Source organism: Thunnus thynnus, chromosome 3 (assembly GCF_963924715.1).
Source record: "Thunnus thynnus chromosome 3, fThuThy2.1, whole genome shotgun sequence".
Classification (NCBI taxonomy): Eukaryota; Metazoa; Chordata; class Actinopteri; order Scombriformes; family Scombridae; genus Thunnus; species Thunnus thynnus.
This window is the reverse complement of record NC_089519.1, coordinates 14473934-14500039: the sequence shown is the minus strand read 5'-3', so window position 1 is coordinate 14500039 and position 26106 is coordinate 14473934. Positions and strand designations below refer to the sequence as shown.

At 39.1% G+C, this 26106-nt stretch overlaps 1 protein-coding gene across 5 annotated transcripts in view; it reads left to right on the top strand.

Annotated features, from left to right (window-relative positions):
* The window catches only part of sorcs1 (sortilin-related VPS10 domain containing receptor 1), a 180735-nt gene that overhangs the window by 143852 nt on the left and 10777 nt on the right, over positions 1-26106 (top strand). For 4 of the 5 annotated variants that reach the window (XR_010927839.1, XR_010927838.1, XM_067584387.1 and 1 more), the window contains exons 12-23: positions 2615-2691; positions 4474-4565; positions 4935-5042; positions 6938-7055; positions 9833-9966; positions 12815-12928; positions 14692-14863; positions 15332-15518; positions 16202-16335; positions 17936-18062; positions 20205-20317; positions 21873-22007. Coding sequence is in view for 3 of the 5 variants with exons in the window: in XM_067584387.1 (XP_067440488.1) it covers positions 2615-2691; positions 4474-4565; positions 4935-5042; positions 6938-7055; positions 9833-9966; positions 12815-12928; positions 14692-14863; positions 15332-15518; positions 16202-16335; positions 17936-18062; positions 20205-20317; positions 21873-22007 (1511 nt within the window). In the remaining 2 variants the exon portion in view is untranslated. The remainder of the gene's footprint in view (positions 1-2614; positions 2692-4473; positions 4566-4934; positions 5043-6937; positions 7056-9832; positions 9967-12814; positions 12929-14691; positions 14864-15331; positions 15519-16201; positions 16336-17935; positions 18063-20204; positions 20318-21872; positions 22008-26106) is intronic. The other variant, XM_067584388.1, reaches the window with a different exon arrangement.

Here is a 26106-nt window from a genome sequence, read left to right as displayed (position 1 = left end):
TATGTCCCTGTGTCTATGATGATCATTTACACTGCACACCCCAAAGTGGAGACTTTAGAGTTGTAATTTGCAAAGACAAGAACATGTAAATGAGAATAGTAGTATTTCTTTTTTTTTTTTCAGCACATCCAGACATATACAAATGTATTTTCCAAAAAATGTAAGAGTTTCCTCCATATTTTGTAAAAGGTGTGAGGCTTTCCTTTGATAGCAAAGGTTAATTTCTCTAAGGCAAGACACAAGAGAGAAGTTTTTCAGCCACTGACTGATGGAGGGTTTTTCTAGGGTTTTTTTTTTTCAAAATACATATCGTATGTTTAGCTTGAAGAAGAGAGAAAATATTTTTTTTTTCTTGGTGTTATTAAGCCTTGGAGTCATAGTTTTGGACATTCTGGTAGTTTGGCTGAAACAATTTGATATTATTTGTGATAATGTGTCAAGAACATCTCTCCAAAATTCTTTGATCCTTGGGCAAACCCATAAATAGTGAAACAGTGTGCCCTTTTTCAGCACTGCATTTCACATTGGTCAGGATTATGGGCATCAGAATGGTGTAGTAGGGACAGAGTTACATAAGTATGCATCATCCATTTGTACTGCAGGAGTCTAAATCTGGTGTTAATAGTTTGAACCTGCTTCATGGCTTATCTGCTCTCAATCATCTTTTGCTATCTCTATATTCAAGCTGTTACACTGAGCAAGTCCCCTATTCTCTGAGGACTCCTCTGACTTAGTTTTAAGTAGGTTATAGATTAAAGACACTTGATCATGACCGCCAGAGTGATCGCTTTTTCCAACATGGGAAGAGGTGGACATAGAAGTGAGTGATCTAGTGTCTTTGATATGTAACTCCTAAACTGCAGATACTTAAAGAAATGTGTCAAAGGGATATTGTGTTTATTCTTTATAGTCTCAAAGGTCAGAAGTGTGTCATTATTGTATAGATCACTGATCTTGTTGAGGCTTTTGTTAGCCCAGAAGTTGAACCCAGGATCAGGTGTTCCCAGCGTAAATCTCCTGTTACCCCATACGGGGGGAAAAGAGGATATCTGTGGGTTTGCACCTAAATAACTTTGTACTTTGAACCAGACTTCAACTGTGTTTCTGATAAAAGAGTTACGCGTTCTCTTTTTTAGCTCCTTTGGAGAGTCAGGGAACAAATAAAGACTCAGTGGTAATGGAGTTGTTGTACTATGTTCTATTTCCACCTAAGGTATAGAAGTTCCCTCCAAAACCCAACACACTGCTGCTCTTATTTGGGTTGGCCAGTAGTATCAGGAAAGATTGGGTAGCTGGAGCCCTTTTCTCTCATAGGGAAGGTATAAAAGGGACAAGTGTAATCTTGGTCTCCTATTGTTCCAGGGAAAATTTTTTTATAATCTTCTTCATTTATGGAAAAAATGAGGATGGGGGGTTCAATGGTAGGGATTCATATAAATACAGAAATTTGCTTAGGATATTCATCTTGATAATATTGATATGTCCAATCAGGGATAAAGGTAGTAGCATCCATCTATTGATAGGATCTGTTACAGAGGCTATGATTGGGTTGTAGTTCATTGGAACTAGATCTTCTGTTTCAGGAGTAGTAGAGTAGTAGTATTAGTGTAGCTAGTAGTTTGCAGCATTAATCAGTGTTAAAGTGTTTGAAGCAAATTTACATTGTCCCAACCACTCATTCAAATCCACTATTCTGTCACTCTTCATTGGCCCTGCTGATGTCTCCTGAAGCTAGCAGTTCAAACAAGTGCAGCTCTGAACTGCTGTGAGGGTCATCAGTTAAGTTGGGAGACTCAGGGAGACTGAAGTCACTGTCCTTGCTTTCAGTGTCAGCTGGTAAAAAAATGGCGCTATGGGTTGCACAAGTGTAATGCTAAAACAGTTGAAGCTATAACAGGGTGTTAGTGGCTTTTTAGAGGGTGACCTCTAAACTGACTTCCTCTGGTTGAAAGTTTCGAGTCTGTTGCACTCTGACCCCAACGAGCATTTGGTTTGGTGAGTGCTGTGTTGCACATGTATAGGTACATACCCAACAACGTCATAGTACACTTTTACATCACTGCAGCGAGGCAAGAACATCAACTACTGGAGGACAGCAAAACAGAGAATTTCAGCTGATATTTAGTTGCTCTCAGTACTGGGAGTGTAAAGCAAATTTTCTCTCAAAGAGGGCTCAGCGTAAGGGACAACCATGATTCTGAAACACTTCGTACTCTCAAGCCCTGTGTTTAACCACCTGGCACCAATTACAGGCTAAATTAAAGCAATTACAGCAGTCTGCACAGCATTAGGGAAAGCACTTCTTAATATGGTCAGAACTGCTGAAAGATGAATGTAGTAATCTGGATTTATTGGTTAATTTGGGAGTATGGGCGAATGTTGCACTGCACAGTAGATCTTCAGGAGCACTGTAATTACAACCTCAGTCTGCAGCTACAGGCTGGAGCCCCCTGCTGTAACACCACTGCCATTCTAAAGGCTCTTTATAAAATTTGGGATTTGTTTGATCTTAAAAAAGAATCAATTCCCTGTGTTTGCATCATGCACTTTCCCGCCTCAAACACTTACTGTAGTTTGTCTCTTATCTTTCTGTGGATTGTCACCTCACCTGCAGGCTCCATTGGCTCTGAGCTGACCACCAGCAATGTCAGTGTGTATATTACCTCGGATGCAGGCAACACATGGAGACAGGTGAGGGTACTCTTTTATTTTGATCATGTCCTATTGTTTAAGTCAAACTCAAATCTGGATTATCTTAAATTTTTATGTGATTAAACGCTGCAGTTTTTGTGCATATTTGACTACTTTTTAAAGGATGATAAAATCATTTTTGGACATATTTGTGTAAACGGCGTGTAAACTTCAAACCTCTGGGTGGGCTTTTGTAATTACAGCAATTGACAAATATTTGACAGCTGGCGTTGATAGGATACGTGCTCTCAACTTCTGTGGTGCGCTCCTAACAAGCACACATAGTGGTAGTTATATCAACATTTGATGTAATGTCTACCCCTTTACAACATTCAAAATTTGGGAGGACCCATCATACTAAATGTTGCCAAGTTTCAGTGAACCAATCAGAAACCAGTAATGTCCATTACTAGGTTTGCCCTGTGGTGCTTGGAAGTAACTGACACTTCAGATTCTCCCAGTTCTGTGGCTGAATACGACCAAGATGAAAAATAAAGTGTTTGGTCCAAAGACACACCTCTGGACTGTTGTTTCATTAGTATAATAAAATTTTAAAAAGTAGCCAAAATAATCACAAGCCGCCCAAAACCATTTTTACCCACCTATTCAAATAAAAATAGGGCCAACTGCACAGGAAATTGCCTAGCTTGCTAATGTTGGCACTAATTCACATTAATTAATATCAGATCATGTTCTATCAACACCTATTTAGTCATTGGCAGCTCCTACACACTCAGGACATTGTTTGTCCTACATTCTAGAGAAGAGGGGGGTCTAGGTAGTGTTAGCTGTCAGTTTCATGGGTTCAGTAGTGGTAATGGTGAAGACCAGACTGTCAGAAGAAACTGCCATAAGTAGTCCTGTGACCTTATGTGATGACATGTGATTAGAATCACAACATGGAGGAACACAGGGACTGAAATCAGAGACAGGGGTAAGCAACATCGGCCCCCTGCTGGTTAACTGCCTGTGTGACTGTTAAGGCCAATACACAAAGGTGGCGTCACTGAGTATCATGTCAATTGACTTGTCATATGCCACAGATATGTGTTGCCCTTTAGAATAGAAATTATATCACAAATTATTTTTAGTGCCTGCCCACAGAGAAATATCAGTACTACCATGTCAGTCATAGAACCAGAATATATACACATACACATCAGCAGATATGTTGTATGAATGATGTGTGTACTATTGATGTTACAGAATCACACCTGATAATTAATTTTTCAAATGACATGCCCAACTGAATTTTAAACACTAAAAACTAAAACAGCCACTCACTATATGGAGCACCATGAACTGACTGGCCTGCCATCCTCTCACTGAAGATCACTGACCCTCCTCCTCCTCTCTCTCTCTCTCTCTCTCTCTCTCTCTCTCTCTCTCTCTCTCTCTCTCTCTCTCTCTCTCCCTCTCATATAGCATTTTAATCCATAAACACTAGCCATGTTTCTTTAACGTCAATAATCAAATGAAATCTGAAGAGTAATTTAATTCAGTCACTGCGTACAGTGCAGGTGGGTGGCCCTTACCTCATTTGATCCTGGCATTTTCAATCTATGGGGCTTGTTTCTAATTAAACATGGCAATGAAAAATAAGAAGCTGACATGGCAAGGTTTAACCATGATGTATACTGTGTTTGTGTGTGTGCTGTGCATTATTACTTTACTTACTTGAATGATACAGTGTGGGTGTGTGTAGATGTGTGTTGCACACATGTAACAAGCCACTGCAGAATGAGTGCTCTCTCTTTTTCTTTTTTTTTTTTGTCCCTGCAGATCTTCGATGAGGAGTATGCAGTGCTGTATCTCGACCAAGGAGGAGCCTTAGTCGCAATAAGACACACTCCGCTTCCCATCCGACACCTGTGGTGAGTCATTATGACAGAGACGCCATTTGTCACAGCTTGACTAATTCCCTTGGAGGAAGCTCCAAGTCTTAAGTTAGTCAAACAAAGGCAAATGAGCTTGTCTTGGAACAGGGTTGTGATATTATTCTAGTAAGAAAACTCACCAGCCATGGAAAATTCTGCTTTGACAATTGTCATTCAATTTCACCTTTCCGTGTTTGAAGTCATAATGAGTCTAGCTTCCACTGATCAGTGTTCACTGAGCAGAGCGCCTCAGCCCTGCGCAGAATATGAAATAAAGTTGTTAGACAACTCTCAGGGTCATTAGCTTGTGCACACAGTCAGGAGATTAGTGACGGTCCCTTGTGCAACGGCTGTTTATGTTCCCAGGTTGAGCTTTGATGAAGGACGGCAGTGGAGCAAGTACAGCTTCACCAGCACACCTCTGTTTGTGGATGGAGTGCTGGGAGAGCCCGGGGAAGAGACTCTCATCATGACGTGAGTGAGAAAAAAAAAAAAATCTATCAATCACCCTGCATATATCAAAGGAACAACAAATAGCCTGTGTGAGTGTGTGCATACTGTGTGAGTGGTCTCCTCAGCCTTAACCCAAGCCTGCTGTTTGCATCCATATCTAAGCCTGCTAGATTCAGCATTCCTGACTGCCTGTTTTCCTTTTCATGAATAAAAAAAGATTTCTCTCAAGGTCTACCCAACATCAAAACTGGCTGTCTCCAGATTATGATCACAGGAGATCAATGCTTTGGCAGCCAGCGACAGCGTGACTGTCCATTTGAAGAACATGAAGGAAAATGATCAAAATGATCAAAAAATGCCTGAGAAAACAGACAAGAAACTTTGGTTTAAAAAGTTTTAATGGCATTAAAAAGTGGGAGGGGAAGCAGGTGTAATTCAGTGTGTCCTCAGAAACCAGATTTATGAACATTCCTTTTGTGTTCTTTCACATTTATTATTAGAATAGCCCAGAGTGCATACATATGGTATGACACAGCACTATCCCCTTATTGCAGCAGAGATTTAGGACTTCTGGATGGGTTAGCAAAGGGTTCCCACAGCCATTAGATCAATGTTTCATGACACCTGCCATAAATGACAGACTGACAGTCAGCTCTATAGTCAGCTCTACAGGAGAGTGATGGGGCACAGCTGGAGAGATGGTGAGGGAGAGAGGGAATAGGAAAATGCACAGCAATAGTCTCAATGAGATGAAAAAGATAGTTGGGTAGGGGGGAAGGACCAGTGAAAAGACAATGCTGGCAGGTTTGCACTGAGAATAAGTTATCGAGCACAGAGCCTCTCAGCTGGCAGACACACCATTAGTTTTCATAAGACCATCATGCACTCTTTTCTTATCAATTTGTACTCATTTTTACAGCAAGTGCCTGTTATGGTCGGGTGCCTCAAGAGCTAATTGACAGATTGATTGTGATAAATATGTTGTGGTATGGATGGTGAGGGGGGTCAGTGCAGAGAAACACATCCACTCAATTTAGCTGGAGATGGAATATTTATCTGGTTAGTCTCATAACCTTGGATTCTGTTTTACTTTTTGACCATTGTGAATATATGCATATTCATTCTGATATAACTTTCCTAGGAGAAAGCTAAAGCTTTTCAATAATCACATATCAGTTCAAACTTATTGGACAAAATATATATCATATACTATAAGTATAAATCAAATCAAATAAAACAAAATAATATGTAAAGAGGTATTATTTAGTATTCCAGGTCTAATCTATAAAGCATGATGTTATCCTTTTTTTTTCTTACAAATCCAAAAGACCAAAACCATCAATGTGTTAGTTTGTGTCTTAACACTTTATCATGTCTGTGGCAGTTAGCCCCAAGCCCATTCATCCCTACTTAAAATGTAAATCCTAAAAATAGGCCACAAATGTATAGAACATTTCTTGGAAACATTACTCAAACAGAAATAAATAGTGCTTTTGTTGGGGGCTATGTTAGACCACAGATTAATGCACATTTGGTGCTCTAGTGAATATTCATGACAGCAGAACGGTGTGTGTGTGATTGACTCAAAAAACTGCGGTGCCTGTGTTCATGGTAATGAAGGAACATGTCCCCAGTGCAAAACATATCACTGATGTGTTTTAATAGTTTTTGGACAACAATAGGGCTCTGTGGCACAGAGGAATAAGATATTTCAGGCTTTGGATACACACACACACACACTGCTGATCAGTCCATTATTGATTTTTGTCTTCTCACTGTCATCATACTGTCATTTTTTGACAGTAAAAACAATATAAAATGCCACCAGCCTTTTCCTTTAACACCATTTAGTCTTTATCATTATGTGCAGTGTGATTTGTATGTAATGAGCAGCAGCATGCATGGTTCTTTTCCAGGATATTCGGCCATGTCAGTCATCGCTCGGAGTGGCAGCTGGTGAAAATAGACTTCAGGTCCATCTTCAACAGGAGGTGCACAGAAGCAGATTATCAGACATGGCACCTACACAACCAGGTATGATCCATGCCAGCACAGGAATAAAGACTAGATTTGTTGATCACACATCCCGAAAAATCTTTTTTGCCAGTTGGTGGAAAAAATCTACACCCAAAGAGATTTTACTGTGGGAGCTCAATAAGCAATATGCTTTTAAATACAATGTTTTTGACAACATGTGTGAGGGACCGAGCTGGCAGGCAAGAGGAGTTACAGGTAGTTTTTCAAAAAGAGGGATTTTATTTACCCAAAAACAGAAAACAACAACTGATGTTCTAGGCCCATAAAAGATGTTAACTTAACAGAACTTAACTCATGCTATATCACCTAACAAACTGAACACCATGGGGTAACACACTACTAACTGTATTACAAATAACAAAAAACAGGACAATTCCTCAAAAGGTTAACTTATTTGAATATTAACCAAAACCTAATATATTCTAAAGAAACAAACAGAATATCTAAACTAAGAATTACATTCCTCCCCCTCCCCTGACATGGTGGGCATTTGATAGAGTGCGATTGGCCACTTCCTGTATGTGTTCCTGCTCAGGCCTGGCAAGTTGTCCTCCTGCAGCAGCACCCCCGGCACTGGTAACCCAAGAAATGAAAATGAGAACAACTTAAGACAACTTAACTATAGATAAACTAGAGTGTTGACTGTACAAAAGTTAACTAAATGTGTACGCTAAAGAACTAATGTACTGTCAAAACTGCTAAATAAAGTATGATGATATGTAGTATGATGTATAGAACAAAACCTATATGTCATGTCAGTCATTTGTTTGCGATGTGCCCAAGATAAAGTAAGCTAAATTAGGCAGAAACAAACTACGAAGGTAAACGATAGGGAAACTAAGGCATGAGTGCCGGAGGATTACTGACTTTTAAATCAGTTGTTTGGCTATGAGTTCGGCCATCACAGTTGGAATTACAACAAGTTGTACATCATAATTTTCAAAAGTGGTCTGAGACTAAAATGTTTTGATGTCCAAAATCCCTCTTGTGTTCCCTCATTTAATATCCCATGTATCAGTGCTGTAAGTAAAACAAGGAAATCGCTTGTTGGTTGAACTAGACACAAACTTGCTGAAACATGCAATGATGAGGGGTTGCAGGGATCATGTAATATGCTGGTTATGTTTTCATTTTATGTTTATTTATTTGTTTAAAAAAATATATTAGAAACATTCAGGTTTCTGTGCCTTTTGTGGCTGATTAATTGGTTTCCTTTGCCTTTTTGTAAACTGTTAACATGGGTACTGGCAGTTAAATTCTTTTATTTCATGTTACTATATGTTATTATGTTATGTAATGTAATTAAAAAATGGTTAAAAAATATTTTTGCACCATTGCTGACCAGGATGGTTGCCAGGATTGACAGGATTTAGCCAGAAAATAGAAAAATAAATAATGAATAAAAGTCCTCCAAACACCACCCACACCTCAGAAATAATCCATGAAAAAAAAAATCCAAATAATTAAAACATTTTAGAAATGTATGTCTCTTGTGCTGTCTTAGATTATGGATGCATCTCCATTCTAAGGCCCTAAAGAGGATTAGGAGAAGTTACAACTTAATGAGCTATTATTCCAAAATAAGATGCCAATTTCTTCTTAGAAAATGAAATCATCTAAAGCCTGGTCTGTGGAGCTCAGCCTGTGAAGCAGTGTGCCTTAAAGTCAGTTTGAGAGGTGAGAGGTTTAAGCAGGGCCTCTTGATCAAACGCCAGGCTCCATCGTCAGATAACGTGTGATCACCGACTGACCGTCTCTGCTTTAAGCCAGGCTGTGTAGTGAGTGGACTAAATCTGGATGTCTTTAAGTTCCCAAAGCACTTATGCAGATTTTCCACCAATTCCTGCTGATGCTCTGCGTGAACAAACCCTAACCCCCACCCCCCCTCCCGCATACATTAAACCTGCCTGAGAACCCCTCAACCTGGTCAGGCCTGAAGCCGAGCCAGAGACTCAGAGCGCTCCTTTATTCATGGCCCAGATCTGTAATTGGTTTAGATACCCATATGCTCAGAGCTGGTTAATGATCAAAACATATAGCATGGAAGACGACAAGAGTCCAAGCCAATTACATGGCTAACCTGACTAAATGTAGAGGTTCTGTAGGTCCTAGTCTGCTTCAAAAATAAACTTCTTCAAAACAGAGAACATTGTTTGTCTTTTAAGACCACTGGAAAAGTTAGGGACATTTTCAGGAGTTGGGAGTCTATTTGTGGACACAGCTAGATTTTTTGAGCATCTCACTAGTGACACCTAATGCACAAAGACAGAATGTTCTGGTAATAGAAACAGCAGCAGTGTAGGATGAAGGATGCAGTGAAACAATCTGGTGTTGTCTTCTTACCTTTTTTGTACTCCAACTGATTTTATATTCACTTCCCACACATAGATACATTGCTAAAAATGGATTGGGTGCTCGTAGCTTTGCAACTGAAGTCCTTTCTTATTCGTTCATCTCAATTCTGTGCATCACAACAACAACGAAAAAAAAATCTCTAAAAAAGAATTCAAGCAACACATTCTCCAGTGTGACACTTGCGACGGAGGAACAGTTGTTGAGTTTAGCACACCACACAGTACCAGCCTGCAAATATTCACCAAACAGGAATGCACAACGAGCTGAACGGTGCCTTTCCCACACAGTGTGATGAACACATGGTTGGTTGCATCGTGTAAATAATTTATGGTGGCAAGTGTGACAGAAACAGCTCATTTTTAAAACTCTCTCTCTGTGTGACTTTCCTCTTGGTTCTTTTTTAAAAATCGGGCCCGCAGGGTGAACCGTGCCTCATGGGAGTGAAAAGAATCTACCGGAAGCTGAAGCCCACATCAAGGTGCGTTATGGGAAAGACGTACTCTGTGTCGATGACATCGGGTCCCTGCGACTGCACAGAGGCTGACTTTGAATGGTGAGCTTTTTAACCGTCACATATTCAGTCCCATTTATATCCCCACTGTATAGTAGTTAAAGGGGAAATTTTAATAGTACTACTCAGACTACTGAATAATGTTGTCGGTGGGTCTAAAGGTTTGTGAAGTCTGAGAAAAGGACTTAAGCTTGGAGACTACAAATTTATAACACAAAGCCTTTGTTACAAACTGGGTGCATAGAGTTTGGAAGATTTTGGTGTTTAAGAGGCAAAAAGGGGTTTAATGAAAAAATGCATTTGAGTTGCATTATGCAGCTTGACCCAAACTAGTCTTGTAAAGTCAGGACATTTAGATTTTACTCATTCTTTTTTTTTTACGTGTCTCTTGTGAGTCCTCTATGGTAGGGCAATAAAAATGTTGGAGTACTCCTTTACGTGATCCACATGTGCAAACAAATCATCATAAAATTGTAGGTTTCATTCCCAAAATTGGTTGCAAGGAGTAAATTTAAGGGTAAACATCCTCCTGTTTCAAATATAATATGTCATAATATAATAACATGAAATCAGTAATTGTAACAACTCTATACTGATAGTTTACTGGTTTAATATAACACTAACAGCAAGTACAAAAATAGTTCCCACATTCAAATCTATCAGAATGCTCTTTAATCCTTTTTTTGTCAGTGTCTGTGTTGAGAATGGGGGAGTTTCAACTTTGTCTACTTTCATGTGCAATAAAATAAAATCGTTTAACTTGAAGACTGACACTGTGCCCCAGTTGCATAATACATACTAATAATATGTGTATAAGCTATGTACTAATCTTCATAGTATATTGTTTTTACTGTTAGTAAGAAGAAATCAATACACAGTAAATTATGCAATTTGTGTGCTGATGGACGTGACTCAAACTGCAAGTTTGTAATGCTGATGCCATTTAAACTCCAAACAAAGAGAAAGCAAAATGGTTTTGTAAATATCTCATATAAAAATTGTTTTCTGAGATCTTCTCACCCAAATATCCATTGTTTCCTGTTGAAGATGTGCTGTAAATCTTTAAAAAACACAAATCAGTATTTTCAGTTTTTAGATGAAGTGAAAAATGATTTCCTAAAATAGATGGGCTCTGTAGTTTTTAACAAATGTTACTCAAACAGGAGTCAGTACCACATTTGTTGGGGACTATTTTCAGCTGTGGATTAATAGCACTAGGAAAAATCAGTATTGTGTATTACATTGTGGGACAATAGTGTGCATCAACACCACATTTAAAAAGAATATTTAGTCTGCATACTGAAATCGTTGAGTATAGTTACTTGTGTCACTTTTCAGGTTTGACCGATGAGGATTAGCTAAAAAGTTTGGAGGGTTATTTAGTGTAACCATGTACCTTGTGTAAATATAAAACACATTTGATATTGCTTCATGTCAGGTGGTTCTTAGCCATCAGGTCATCCATTACAATCATGGAACATACGACTTGTCAAGTATTATCCGTTACATATACACATTCAAATTCTATATGAAGCTTGTATAATCGTACACCCGAATATGACTCTTGCTGTGAGCTGTTCGGGCAATTATAAGCCATTATTCATGATCCATATAGACACACACACACACACACACACATAAAAAAACAGAAATGTCACAGACACATCTGTGATCTTTCAAGTTGTTACAGTAAATGAGACACATTTTGCATTTAAATAAACTGTAGATAAATACAAGCTCTATGTATGTGTTTGTGATAACCTTTTAAGTTATAGAAAAAAAATAGTTGAGTAGATCTTTATATTTGCACACTGCAACATTTGACAGAATTGCATGGAACTAACCATTGTTTGGAGGTCAGGAAATTGTGAAAGTGGCTCGATGGGGATTATTAGACAGACAACAAAAGTGAAAACAAATAACAGAGGTGACATCTTATCAGTTGTAAAAATACATTGGCCATATGTCCCAGGGTTTAAGGAAACTGGGTTTAAATGAGGGATTTAAAAGATAAGAGATAACCATCATGGAAAAACATCCTCCAGATTATAATTGTAAAGCAGCTCTGGCAGATTTTTCATTTCCTTGTTTCATTTCACCTGAATGTGTGCTACCACTCACCGCTTGAAGAAAAATCATAATTCACTGCTGCTTTTGTAGCTGCTGCTAGTAACTCTTTATATTACAGCTGCAATTACAGAAAATGCTTCTCTACTCGCAGCCTGCTTTCTTTGAATTATCAGCACCAATGTAGCCTTTTCTTTCTTTTCTTTTTTTTTCTCTTCTTTTTTCCTTTCTTTTGCTTTTGCTTTGGTCCCAAATCTGCAGGTCTCTCAAGTGAGGCAGTTCTTGGAATAAGCACCATCAAAACCATAAATCACCGAGCCTAATAGCTTTCATTAACAATCACAACACTTTTGCATCTGTGTGCATGTCGCACTAATTGGGGCAATTTGTCCCTATCATTTTGGGGACACAGCGCTGCTCTGCCTTTTAATTTGTAGGACAAACAACTCATGGGCTGTGTTTAAAAAAAAAAAAAAAAAGAAAAGAGGAGCAGAAGAGCCATACTGTACATACTGAAATGGCATTACGTTAACATGTTTTCCACAATTCTTAATCATTGTTTTATTATCCAATAATTGTAAAATACAGAGCAGGTGTTTTTCTCTGTGTGGAATATTCTATTATCTTTTGTTTGATTTGTCTGTGAGTAATATCAATCATTTTATAAGTATATGTCACACTTTGAATACTCTGTATCTCATTTTAGAATTGAATTTCCCAAACAGAGCCTCAGGACTATTTGCATCCATCTTGGCTGTCAGTGTTTCCTCTGCAGCCCCTGATTGGATAACTGTTTGTGTTCTGTCTGCTCGGATCATCACAGTGATTATGGCTACGAGAGACGGACCGATGGCAAGTGCAGCCCCGCCTTTTGGTTCCATCCATCAGCGATGTCCAGGAGTTGCACCACAGGGATGACGTTCCTTAACAGCACTGGGTAAGCATAAGAGAAGAGCAGACTAGAATCAGCATACAGTCTCAATAGTGATTTGCAGGCATTGGGTAAAATGTATGGTGCATTTGAGTTGAATAGCTCAGGGTACATTAATTAGTTTCTCTGGGACAATGAGGACATGCTAAGGGAAATGTGGGTGGAATAATCAAATGTGCACTTTTCAAAACAGTCATGAACTAGCATATAAACTACTGTTAATAATTAGATCTACTGTCAGTGAAACAGTATTTTTAAGTCATGTCAAGAATTTGAAAAAGGAATGAACTCTCTTTTGATGGGTTAGGGTTAGGGTTAATATAGAAGGGTTAGGGTTAGGGAAGAATATCTGGTATTGTTAGTGGTGCTCCATTAATCATATTATTATTAAGTATAGACGTATAAGTTTATGGAAACACGTATGATTCATATTTTATTTTGTGTGGCTTTTCAAAATACACTTAATATGTATGCATATTTTTTCACTATGTTTGCAAATTTACCTCAAATGATAGGTTGACAATTTTTCAAGTGTGTCTTAAAACAACAGTCAGGTGTCCATATGAACAGTGAAAGAGGTTTTCCCCACTGTAATCATTCCTCCTGTCCATACTGGCATTAAAAAGATCCCCTTCAAATGTGCTTTCAATGTAAGTGATGGAGGACAAAATCCACAGTGTGTCCACACAGTCATTTTGTGCAAAAATGCGTTGAAAATGATGGCTTCAGCAGTCTGCATTAGTAATATCAAGTCTTTTTAGCATCAAATTCCCTCTTTGTGTTTCCTTGGACAGTGTTTCCCTGTTGAGCTGTGGTGGAAGTATAGTAACAAAAAGAAGGACTTTGGCACTGAAAGACTGTAATGTTGAACGATATCTACTTGATTTGACTCATTTGGACACTGAAGCTTCATATTAGCTTCAGATAAACTTAAAAAAAAAATTTCATAGAAGGAGGACTGTGTATTTTGTCCCCCATCACTTACATTGTAAGTGCATTATGAAGGGATCTTCTAATGATCATCATGAACAGCAAGAATGATTATGACAAGAAAAACATGTTTCAATGTTCATTTGGGCTCCTGACTTGTTTAAAGACAGATTGTGAACCTGTCCTTTAATCAGGGGCCATTCTTTTGAAGATGTCTGTAGGAGTCTCAGCCTTGCTCTCTGTTTCAGAAATATTGACATTCTCTCCACATTTTAGATTTCTTGTCAAAGGGCACCCTCTTTATGTTCCTGCTAACGCCTCTCCACACAGAAACAGCACTAACACAAAGATGAGCAAACCTTTCCAATGTTAAGTGTTTGCTCTAACCTATATGGAGAATCTATATGGGCTGTTACCATATATTGTGGAGCACGGCAGACACAAAGCTTAAGTGACTAAAGTGTAATTGTGGTGGCACAGTCTCCCATTTTCTATTTGAAACAACACAGAATGAATTTTAACAGGTTGGTTGACATATCCATTTCACTTCACTCCATTTCCATTCCACTCCTCTTGTGAGTTCTAGCCATACGGATTATTTTAGTTCTATTTTTCCAACTTTTGAGATATCCATCTCCAATCCAATCCAGTTCTTTCTGCAACTTCAATACAGTGGAAAAGATGCTCACAGCTTTGACAAATTTCATTCAAATATGTTATCTGCAGTAACCCTTTTCAGAAACAAAGACTTGCTCTGGATAATCCATGCTGTCTGATGTATATGAATGCTCAATCAATCATATAAACATGTATAAACTTTTGTGTTTTTCCACCCTTAGATACAGGAAGGTGGTCTCTAACAACTGTACAGCTGGAGTCAGTGTGGAGTACACAGCCAGGAGGCAGCAGTGTCCCATCCAAGCACCTAAAGGTCTCCACCTGGTAACCAGTGAGGGCACGCTAACGGCCACACTTGGCTACAATGTCACTTTCCTAGTTTTCCTGGAGGAGGTGAGCCTTTTTTTCTGCTTGCTGAATTTGTGTTGCACCAAGTAAATGTCATTACATTTATAATGTGAACAAAGGTGAAATCTGAATTATCTGTATTTTCTACATAACTCAATGTTAGATAATACAGATTAAGCAAAAAGGACGCTTTGCAACATCAGAATAACACCACATTCCCATTTAGCTTTCTGCTAAATAAAAAAGCATAATTTGCAATTTAATTGTTAAAAAAATGTTGTTTTTTTTAATTATATACACCAGTTGGTGGACCCCTATCTAAAGTACAGTGATAACCAAACAACTCTGACTCTGTCGAGCTCTAGGAAATCATTACATATCTTTCCCTTAGAAGAAAAATAAGTGCTCTGTGCTTGTTAAGTGCAGTCCAACGAGTTACTTGAAACCTGTGTGACTCTGTGGCTGATAAGGGGCCAAACCTGCAGATTTCCTGAAAGCATTTGTACCGTGCAGGGCGACGGGGCGAGGACAAGCATCACACTTGACTTTGGAGACGGCCACGCTCTGACATATTCCAATGTGAGCTCTATTGAGGATGGGATTAAACATATCTACAAAGCTGTGGGAATCTACCGGGTGACTGCCACCGGGGAGAACAGCCTCGGTTCAGAGACTGCTATACTCTACCTGCATGTAACATGTGAGATATTGAAGCCTTTTGTAAGATTTGTGTATACAAATGTGCGTATGTATTTATTTTGATAAGAGTTTCTCCAATTTTTGTACTCATGTATTCAGCTCTACTTCTTTTTGCTTTCCATGTTTTTATCACATTCAGTGGAATCGTGGCTGTCAGCTTGTACACAGTGTACCGCGTTCTATACTTTATCTCTGAACATGCTCCCCACCCATAACCAAACAAACAAGTGAGATAGAACAAATCCCATTACACTTCCACTCAAGTCAGCTTATGCTTCATAGCCGCTCGGCCTGCAGAAGTCACTGCTGCCTCATATGTAACAGCACTGACCACCCCTGGTGTATTCGGGGGTGACAGATGTAACGGAGCTGACTTATTGATCAGGGAGTGCCACTGCCCCCACCAATCTGTCAATTCTATGCGCCAGCCGTACAAATAGAGCCACCGCAGGCTCAGGAGTGGCACGGATGAAAAATAACACACAGATGGCAGTCAACAGTCCCAGCGCAGGAGAATCTGAACAAACTCACTCTCATCACCCACCTATAAACCTTCTATAAACCTTCCCCCTTTTTCTTGCCTAACACGATAAAGTTGCATCCACCCCCTTTTTTTCCCCTTTTTTGCACATTGTGGCGCAGTGCATCGAGTTCACCTAATGATGTATCTGTGTGCCTGAGTAGGTCAGCTGGAGTATATCCATCTCTCAGCTCCCTTTGTGGCGGTGAGGAATAAGGAAGTGAACCTAACCGCTGTTCTGTGGCCCAGCCAAGTGGGAACGGTCACCTACATCTGGTGGATCGGAAATAACACAGAGGTACTGTACACTCAAGACTTTCCCATTTCTCCCTGGAATTTTACTTCTGTTACACCTTTGCCCATTTGCAATTAAGTAGGTTGCCGACTCTTCTCCTCCAAAATGTGAGAATCATTACTTTGTTGACCTGTTTTTGTGCATTGAGGTTTCAAAAATGGTGGCCTTATTAATCAGTGTTGATAAAAATTGCAGAGCATGCTGACGTATCAGATACACCAACAAGCTCAATTACTGATAGCAACTGAAGTGTATCCGTCATTTATTCTTACCATGAACTCCTCCAACTAAGGTCTGAAGCAAGTTATTTCAGGTTAATGTGCCCAAATTTTAAGATATCTCTGAAACTTCTGCTGCCATCTCAATACAGTGAAGGTAAATGGGATTAATTTTGGGTTCATCAAAACGGGAAAAAATACATTTTAAAAACTTAACAGCAATGTGCCCTATAAAGACAATGCCCCTGTTACTCAAGATCAGTGTTGGGAAAGTTACTTGGAAAATATAATCAATAGCCTATAATTACTATAATAGCCTAACTACTTCAACAGTAATTAGTTACATCACTTGTAACTTTCTGCATCAAAGATGCCTTTAAAACAACCCCAAGGCCAATGTAGATATAGGAAAACAGACATTGTGGTTTAACAAGCAGTGAGGATAGGATTTGGAAGTACACAAAGAGATGGAAAAAGAAGCATACTTTAGTTTTAGCTCAGGAAGAGCACTGAAGTCATGCTTACATCAGCTGGTTGACATAAGCTGCTACATTTATGCTTCACGGTTAATCAGCTGTTTGTTGATTTAACTAAGATTTAAAATTCATGCTGCTCAGATTCTTTGAGAGTTCCCTCAAAGAGCAGAGCCTTGTCTGCTAAATGTAGCTCTATAACCTTTTGATGGTAATAGTTCCTTGACCTTACGTGTCTCTTTACTGAATTTATATCAAACCCAGCATACAAGCCGACCTGAAAAATGTCAAAGTAAGTAAGCGTTACTGGGATTAGGGATTATTGAATTAGAAACTGCTACCTCCACAATGCTAGTGGAGTTTTAGATAGAAGCGGCTGTAAAAAACCAAACTCCATCTCTCAGGACCAGCAGATGCACTGAATGTAGAAATGTTCCACTTTCACTATCTGTCTTCATAATTGTAATTGTGTAAATGTATTTGTTCAGCACCAACAGGGGCCTTCCACAAGGACATCCAGTTATGTCAGTTGGTAATAAACCGCAGCAGTATTAGCATCTTATAGCTATTTGAAGAACAAATGGAGATGTGAGCAACGACAGGAAGGAGCTGCTGGTGTCACACAGGGAACTCTCTGCGGGCCCCGATACTGTATGCAGCACAGCGCAGATTGCTGCAAATCTCTCTGTGTATGCTCATGCATGTGTGTGTGTGTGTGTGTGTGTGTGTGTGTGTGTGTGTGTGTATTTGTGAGTGTGCCAGCAGGCTGACACCTCTGTAGTGTAAATAACAGCAGTGTGAGATGTTAACCAGCCGTTGATAAGGGTCTCTCACGGGAGCCGCCAGACTCTGACTCTCTCCCTCTCCCTCGCCCTCATCCTCTCTTTCTTTCTCCCACTCTCTCACCCCCAGCAGCCAGTAATCACCCTAGAGGGAAGTGTGGCATGCACGTTCTCCCGGGAAGGCATCAATACAGTCACTGTGCAGGTGTCTGCAGGGAATACTATTCTGCAGGACAGAAAAACCATCGCTGTCCATGGTGAGCTGACTCTGTGACTCTCCCTCCACTGGGACTCTGTAGCTCTGTAAACACACTGACAAGATGTGTCACCACAATCTACTAAATAAGTTACAGATGATTTGCATTGATGACAGAATCATTATTAAAGGATAATTACAATCGGGTACTTATTTTCATAGTTTTTACCATAATGCTTATCAGTAATAATAATATTTTACTCCCCACAAGGAAGTCTCTCTCCAAGACAAGGAAGGCAGGAAACATGAGCAGTCAGACAATCAGACAGGTCTTAAACAAACCACCAGGTTAACCAAACCTATTTGAAAGAGAGATCAAGGCAAACAGTAAAAGTGTTTGTTGCAAACATCCATCACAGTTTACAGACTGACTTCCTGGTTCAACTTTGACCTACTGTACTTATATCAGTATTATTCAAGACTCTTGTTACCACATTTACAGCTCTGCATGTTGAAGCACCTGCGGCCCTGCATCACCAACAGGTCTCTACGGTCCTCTGATCATGCTTTGCTAGCTGTTCTTCGCTCCAGGCTTAAAACTTTTTTTGAAATTTACTCCCTTTGGGCTTAATATCTGTTGACATGTTTAAAAGAACATCTCAATAATAAGAATAATTTACTTAGTTATTATTAATTTTTTATGACTATTAGTTAGAAATGCACTGACCCAACAATGATTGGGGTAACACTTTATTTTTAACTACTCTTGTGGGAAACCATAAGTGGAGGCTGGTGTAGAAATGGATAATAAATGTCAATATAAAACACAGATGTAATAATATAAAATATGTCTTCATAGAAGAAGTTATAATTGCTGGCAAATAAACACTTAAAATGTCATTATATCTGCTTATAACTACATTATAGTGTTTTATAAACATTTATTAAATGTTTATATACTGCTTATTAATGCTAAAGTAACTGATTTATTAATCGATGTCACTGTGAAATTCAGTGATCCTACTATCTGATACTTTCATTCAGTCATGATGGACCACTGACTCAGCTGTTATGTCACAGCAATCCCTGGTATATAATGTATGTGAGAGAAATTTAAATAGTATTTATCATTTAATGTATTTCTTCTATATATTATATATGTTACAAAGGTTTTCAAACTAAAGGGTCAATCTTTGTTCTCAATTCAACGTGATAGTAATGACACTGTGGTATAAAAAATCCTACTACTAGGCTGGTTGAACTCTTCAACTTGTTTCTATCTGAGGGTTCTTTGCTGATCTTTGGGGTTAACTGGAGATATCTTTGCCTTAAGCCTATTTGTCTTAGAAACTGCATAGATCATGACGTTCCTAGACAAGCTAAATTTGAAGGATGTCCTTGTTTGAAGTTATTGACTGACCGTTAGGTCTCTGTGGGATCATCTTATTACCATACTTGTTTATAAGAAGGTGTAACAGTTTGTGGAAGTGGCCATTTAGGGACTTTTTAACTTTGCTTCTGGAGAGGCATAAAGCTGTCTGGTTTATGTTTGCAATCTTTAGAGAAAGAGCTGACTTTAGGGAAAGGGCTAGTTGAGCAACATGCTTTCTCTCCAAAATTACTAGATGATTGTATTTTTGTTTTGTGTTTTTGTATTTGGACATTTGTATAATTGGTACAGATGGTGTAATGGATTGTACATTGTCTATAACTTCAATTCAACAAGTAACAATATTTAATGCTTTCTTTGTATAAAATTTCCACGACATGTGCCCCATTTATCACTATATGGCCAATATTGGATTGGTTCTCAGTTTCAGTTTATTTTATGTATTTTGTCTTTTTTTTTCTTTTTTTCTTTTTTTCTGATTGATCTAAGCACTTTGTTACATCTGCTCTTGCATCATGCGGCTAAACTGTTGGTTCGGATTGCTCGTCTGATTGCTCGTGTTTCTTTTAATGTTGAACTACATTGTATCAATGTCGCTGTGTTCCCATATCTCAGCAATTATTTTTGTGAGGTATGAAAGGATTGCCTAAAATAAGGCCCCAGTTGAAATAAACCTGAATTATCCTTCAAAGATGATGGTATCAGACAAAGTAGAATTCTGTCCACAAGAGCTAACTCTAAAGGCTGAACTCTGCATTTGATGACAGATGAAAAGTAAAAACATCTCACATGGATTCATTTTTTTCCCTGCAGAATATTTTCGATCTCATCTGCTCGCTTTTTCATCAAATCTGGACGACCACAATCCTGATGTTGCAGAATGGAGGCTGGATGTGAGCCGAGTCATCAGAAACTCTCTGATACAGGTGAAGCTCTTTCAAGTCTTTCCATGGAAACCATTGCTTTTCTCGGGTAAATACTGTCAGCACTTGACTAGACCTCTGACGGTCTATGAGGGTAGCATGACCTCCCCGAGGCTTTGAGAAATGAATCTGACTTTTATGATGATAAATGACAAGGCAGAGGGAGAAGAGGGGGAAAAATATAGTTCAAGTGAGTTCAGGGCCATACTGTAACGAGGTTGTGGATGTTGAAGTGTACAGAAGAATAAATGTCAGTATGTGACCTGACCTGAAGGGATGCTTGGAGATGAGTGCTTTGCAAGATGTCAAGTGTAAGACATGATTCAAACCTGCTCAGGACACGTCAGGTATAGATTTTACCTCATTAGCTCCTGTTTTTTTATAACATCCTTTTAACATCCATACTTTTCCATTTCCAGGGAAAAAGCAATCCGGTTCTTGCATCATATTTTCACACTTTTTGATCTTGCAAAATCAAAATTGATGCCAAAAATATACCCAACTCTTCAGTCTTCAGTGAACATGTCTGTTTTGTTATTTGTTATTGACATCATTTTTTCATGACAACCTCAGCCTGGGAGGCAGAACACACACACACAGGCACACACATAAACACAAAAAAAATGTTCAGATGAAAATATGACATGATAGCTTAAAACATTCACATACACAGCATTCACTGTGGCAAATTCATGAAAGAGCTGGAACGAGAACCAGCCACTCTTGCAGAAAGTAAAAACATTCAGTAAATTATGTGCTCTATATTTGTCAGATGTTGGGTATAGGGCTGGGTATAGTTTGAAAATGTACTCTAGTGTATGGATAGATTATAAGATGATTGGCACAGACACCCCCACCTGTATGTAGCAGCACAACTGCCCTCACCCCAACCACTCACTCATAGTCACTTTGTGTCTTATGAAAGCCTACTGGGTTTTTTTGTTGTTGTTTTTTTTCTGGTCCGTATTATGGATGAGCTGATAAACTTGTTGTATTTTCCTCTTGGTTTGGTTTCTTTTCACACAGAAAAAAAATTCAAGCAAATAAAATGCACAGTCACTAAAAAACATGAGAACATTCACTCTGCTCATTGGTCAGATGTGTCTGGGGTGGGAAACACAGGAAGAAGTTCCCGAGGAAGGTCCTATATGTCAAATCTAAAGAAGGCAAGATACCTCTATTTGCAGCAGCTAGAAACTATTGCCTTCACTCATCCAATTCCTAGTGCACCTGGCTACAGTAGCCATTAAGTTCAAACTTTGCCTTGTAGCTGGGTTAGATCAAAGTCGGATCACATTCCCACCACAAAATATCATTAATTTGTGACCGGACCAAGAACACTTCCCCTAAAGGCTCCTGGGGTGCTTGTTTTGATTTGCACCCAGTATGATTACTGTGTTCAGATATGCTCAAAGGAACCGTACCAAGGGGGAAAACAAACAAGGGTCCAATTTAGCCAGTGACATTTTCCAGGTTAAGCATAAGTTTGCACAACCCTTGACACCTTATCTCAAACCACTGAGCTCTTTAAATGTCTTTATCTCTTTTTCCCCACTAGGCTACAGGCGTGAGAGAGGATCAGCTTCTGGTCACCGTCCTCCCAGGTTTACCAACAGCAGCAGAGTTTTTCCTTCTGCCTGACAAACTGTTGACTGAGGGGAAACCAGAGAAGAGCTCTGCTCATTTAGATCAGGTGAGAGCACTGTTGACAATATCTGCTGCTCTGTTTGCCACCATGTTTGCAACAGAGTCATTCCTTTTGCCAGCCCTAGACAGTATTTGTGTAGGCGGATGGATTTCACCTTGTTATCCTTTCTCTAATTCCACCATGCACAAGTTTGAAACATTGTTTCCTTTTAACTGTTTTGTGAGTCATGGAGGATCCTTTATTTCTAGCAGCAACCTGTCCAGTAATTGGTCCCTGAAAAATAACCCAGAACATGAGTTCCTCCTTCCTCCAGCAGATGTCAGTATTGGTCTACTGGAGCATGTCGATGTTTTTGTGTGAGTCTAATTCTAGAACACGCCCGAGGAATCTCTGCAATAGACTCATCAATAAGCCTGACAAGTATTAACAAATTATCAGGGGGAATGACTTTTAAACTCCCTCAAGTCACATCCTGTGGGTGTTGAGGTGAGAGGGAGGCCGGAGTCTTGAAGGAGTCTGAAAAGACAGACAAAGAAATTGTCATGGTTGATCAGTTCACCAAATCACTGGCATATCAAGATGGACTGAATTAGCTCTGCGCCTCACGTAACAGATAATGACTGATAATAATGTTGGATCTGCTCACCGTGGGAAGAATTCCACAGGCATGTGTGGAGAAGGAAACTGGGAAGGAAATCAATTTGATTTTCCTCTTGCCTCCCCACTCACACCTGGTTGATCTCCTGGAAAGATCCTCTCCCCTACAAGCCAGCAATAAATCTTCATTCAAGGTTGGCATCTTAAAAGTGTAGAGCGCGCTCTGCTTATTAGAATGTATAATAGATTTACTGACCCTGGTATACAGTGGGAAAAAGTAATTAGTCATAGCATAGTCTAAATTTAAACTGCAAAGAAATATAAAGTGAGGAAGAAGGACTACAGAAATTACTCATATCACAATTAATTTGGCAAATGAGGCAGATAAGATAAATGAAGTCTCAGTGGAGGAAAGAACGGGATCAGCAGCAAGAAAATAGAGGATTTGTTTAGTTATTGTGTCTTCTCTATACAGCTCCATATATGCTTGTTTCATGAGTGCAGATTAGATAGAGAAAAACAGTTTTATGATATTGGTATGTCATTTAAAAAGAGGCACATTTCATTTTCAGATTGTGTAAAAGGATCCAAGCCTCAGGATAGAGATTTTTAATTGTGTGAGTGAAAGAATCTATGTGGGGAAATAGATTAGGAGTGGGTGAAATTGGACTCTGGCTTGCTATAGTTTACCCTCAAGCCAGAGTAATCTGCCTGATTTATATCAAAGTTAGATGTTCTCAGTGCAGAAGGTTACTTGCCAGTCTGGAAAGCAGAGATCAAGTGAGGCAAGGCAAGTTCATTTGTATAGCACATTTCAACAACAAGGCAATTCAAAGTGCTTTACATAAAACATAAACAGCATCAAGACAAAATGTAAAAGCAACACAAGGCTATATAAAAAGGCATTTAAATGCAATTAAAATGAGTTGAATAGAAAATAAAAATAAGCTAAAATAGAATAAAACAGATAAAACAGGAGAGTAAAAGTTTAAGTGCAGTGTAAAACATTAATCAAAATCCTCAAATTTGATTTAATAAAAGGCGGCAGCAAACAGGAAAGTCTTCAGCCTTGATTCAAAGGAACTGGGAGCTGCAGCAGACCTGCAGTTTTCTGGGAGTTTGTTCCTTACATGTGGAGCATAAAGACTGAATGCTGCCTGTCCATGTGTAGTTTTGACTCTGGGCACAGAAAGCAGACCTGTCCCAGATGACCTGAGAGGTCTGGATGGTTCATAACATAGCAGCAGATCAGAAAGGTATTTTGGCCCTAAACCTAAAACTATATCAGTGCTTTAAAAACCACAGCGGCATTATAAAATCAATTCTTTGACAGACAGGAAGCCAGTGTAAAGACTTCAGAACTGGAGTGACGTGATCCACCTTCTTGGTCTTAGAGAGGACTAAAGCAGCAGCACTCTGAATCAGCTGCAGCTTTCTGATCAATTTTTTTAGAGACCTGTAAAGACACTGTTACAGTAGTCAAGTTTACTGAAGATAAATGCCTGGACAAGTTTTATTAAATCCTGCTGAGACATAAGTCCTTTAATCCTTGATATATTATTCAGGTGATAGTAGGCTGACTTTGTAATTGCCTTAATGTGGCTGTTGAAATTCAGGTCTGAGTCCATGACTACACAGAGATTTCTGGCTTGGTTTGTGGTTTTTAACATTATTGATTGAAGCTGGGTGCTGACTTTTAATCATTCTTCCTTGGCTCCAAAAACAATTATTTCAGTTTTATCTTTGTTTAATTGAAGAAAATTCTAGTACATACAATCATTGATTTTTTTCAATACACTTACTTAGTGCTTGTATGGGATTATAGTCCCCTAGTGACATGGTTATGTAAATTTGTGTGTCCTCTGCATAATTATGGTAACATATTTTGTTGTTTTCCATAATCTGAGCAAGTGGGAGGATGTAGATGTTGAACAGAAGAGGCCCCAGAATGGAGCCTTGAGGAACTCCACATCATTTTTGTCCACTCAGATGTATATTTACCTATAGACACAAAGTAGTACCTGTCCTTTAAGTAGGATTCAAACCAGTTTAGTACTGCACCCAGAAAATCCCACCCAGTTTTCCTGTCGCTCTAGTAATATGTTGTGGTCAACTGTATAGAATGCAGCTCTGAGATCTACCACTGTCTGTGTTTAAGTGGATGTCACTGAAGACCTTAACAAGAGCAGTCCCAGTGCTGTGGTGTGGTCAAAATCCTGATTGGAAGATATCTATATTTATTTTTATATATTTAGTGCCATTAAGTTGTTCAGTTGTTGAAAAACAGCTTTTTCAATGATTTTACTTAAAAATGGGAGGTTTGATATGGGCCTATAATTGTTCATTAGTGAAGTGTCTAGATTGTTCTTTTTTTAAAAGTGGCCGATGACTGCTGTTTTCAGGGCCAGTGGGAGGAAACCTGAGAGAAGAGACACGTTGACAATTTGTAGAAGATCTGACGCCGTTCAACCAGGAACATTTTTTAAAAAGCCTGTTGGCAGAATATCAAGGCAGCAGGATGAGGATTTCAGATGTTATTTAATGTCCTCCAAGTTTTTATGGTTGATCGGATAAAATTGTGTCATGGTATGTGAATTGATTTTAAGTGGATACAGGGACAACACATACCCTGTACCTGATATGGAGGCACTGACTGCTTGTCTAATTTTCTGAATTTTGTCAGTGAAGACGGAGGCAAATTCATTGCAGGCCCTGGTGGATAGAAGTTCAAAGGCTACTGACACAGGAGGGTTTGTCAGCCTGTCGACAGTAGCAAACAAGGCACGAGCATTATTATTGTTTGTGGCGATGACGTCAGACAAGAGGGTCCACCTTGCATTTCTCAGTACCAAATTATTAATGTGAAGTATCTCTATCTCTATAGATGTCATAATGAACTTGAAGAACTTGTTCTGCTTTTCAACACTCTCTTTTTTCTATTCTGACCAGTGTGGTATTTCTCCATGGAGATCTTTTCTTACCAGGGACCTCCTTCATCTTAGAGGGTGCAATGGCATCAATAACATTTGTAATTTTAGAACTGAAATTATCTACAAGCTCATTGACTGAGACCCAAGAGAGGGCAGATGTTGAAGAGAAAGCCTGAAATATTTTACTGGTAGTTTTTTTTTAGAGATCAGTGTTTACCATGCATAGGTTCTACTTGGGGCAGCCTCCGCGAAGGCACGGTCATCTCTATTTTTGTGCCTAGATCTTGCAACATCCAAGAGCATCTGGTTGGTCGATCTCAGGGAGTATGATCTAACTGGAGTATGATGAGGCAAGAGTTCCGTTAGATAAGGTGGTGCCAGCCCATTTAAAACCTTAAAAACAAGCAATAAAAACAATCCTGAAAAGGAGAGAGAGCTAGAGGAGAGAGGCCAGTACGGGTGTTATATGATCATGCTTTCTTTTCCAGTGAGAAGACGAGCAGCTGCATTTACATTACTGCTCTACACCGACATACAAAGAATTACAATAGTCTACCCAAGAAGTAATGAAAGCATGAATAACTCTCTCAAAATCTTTGGGAGAGAGATTGGCCTTT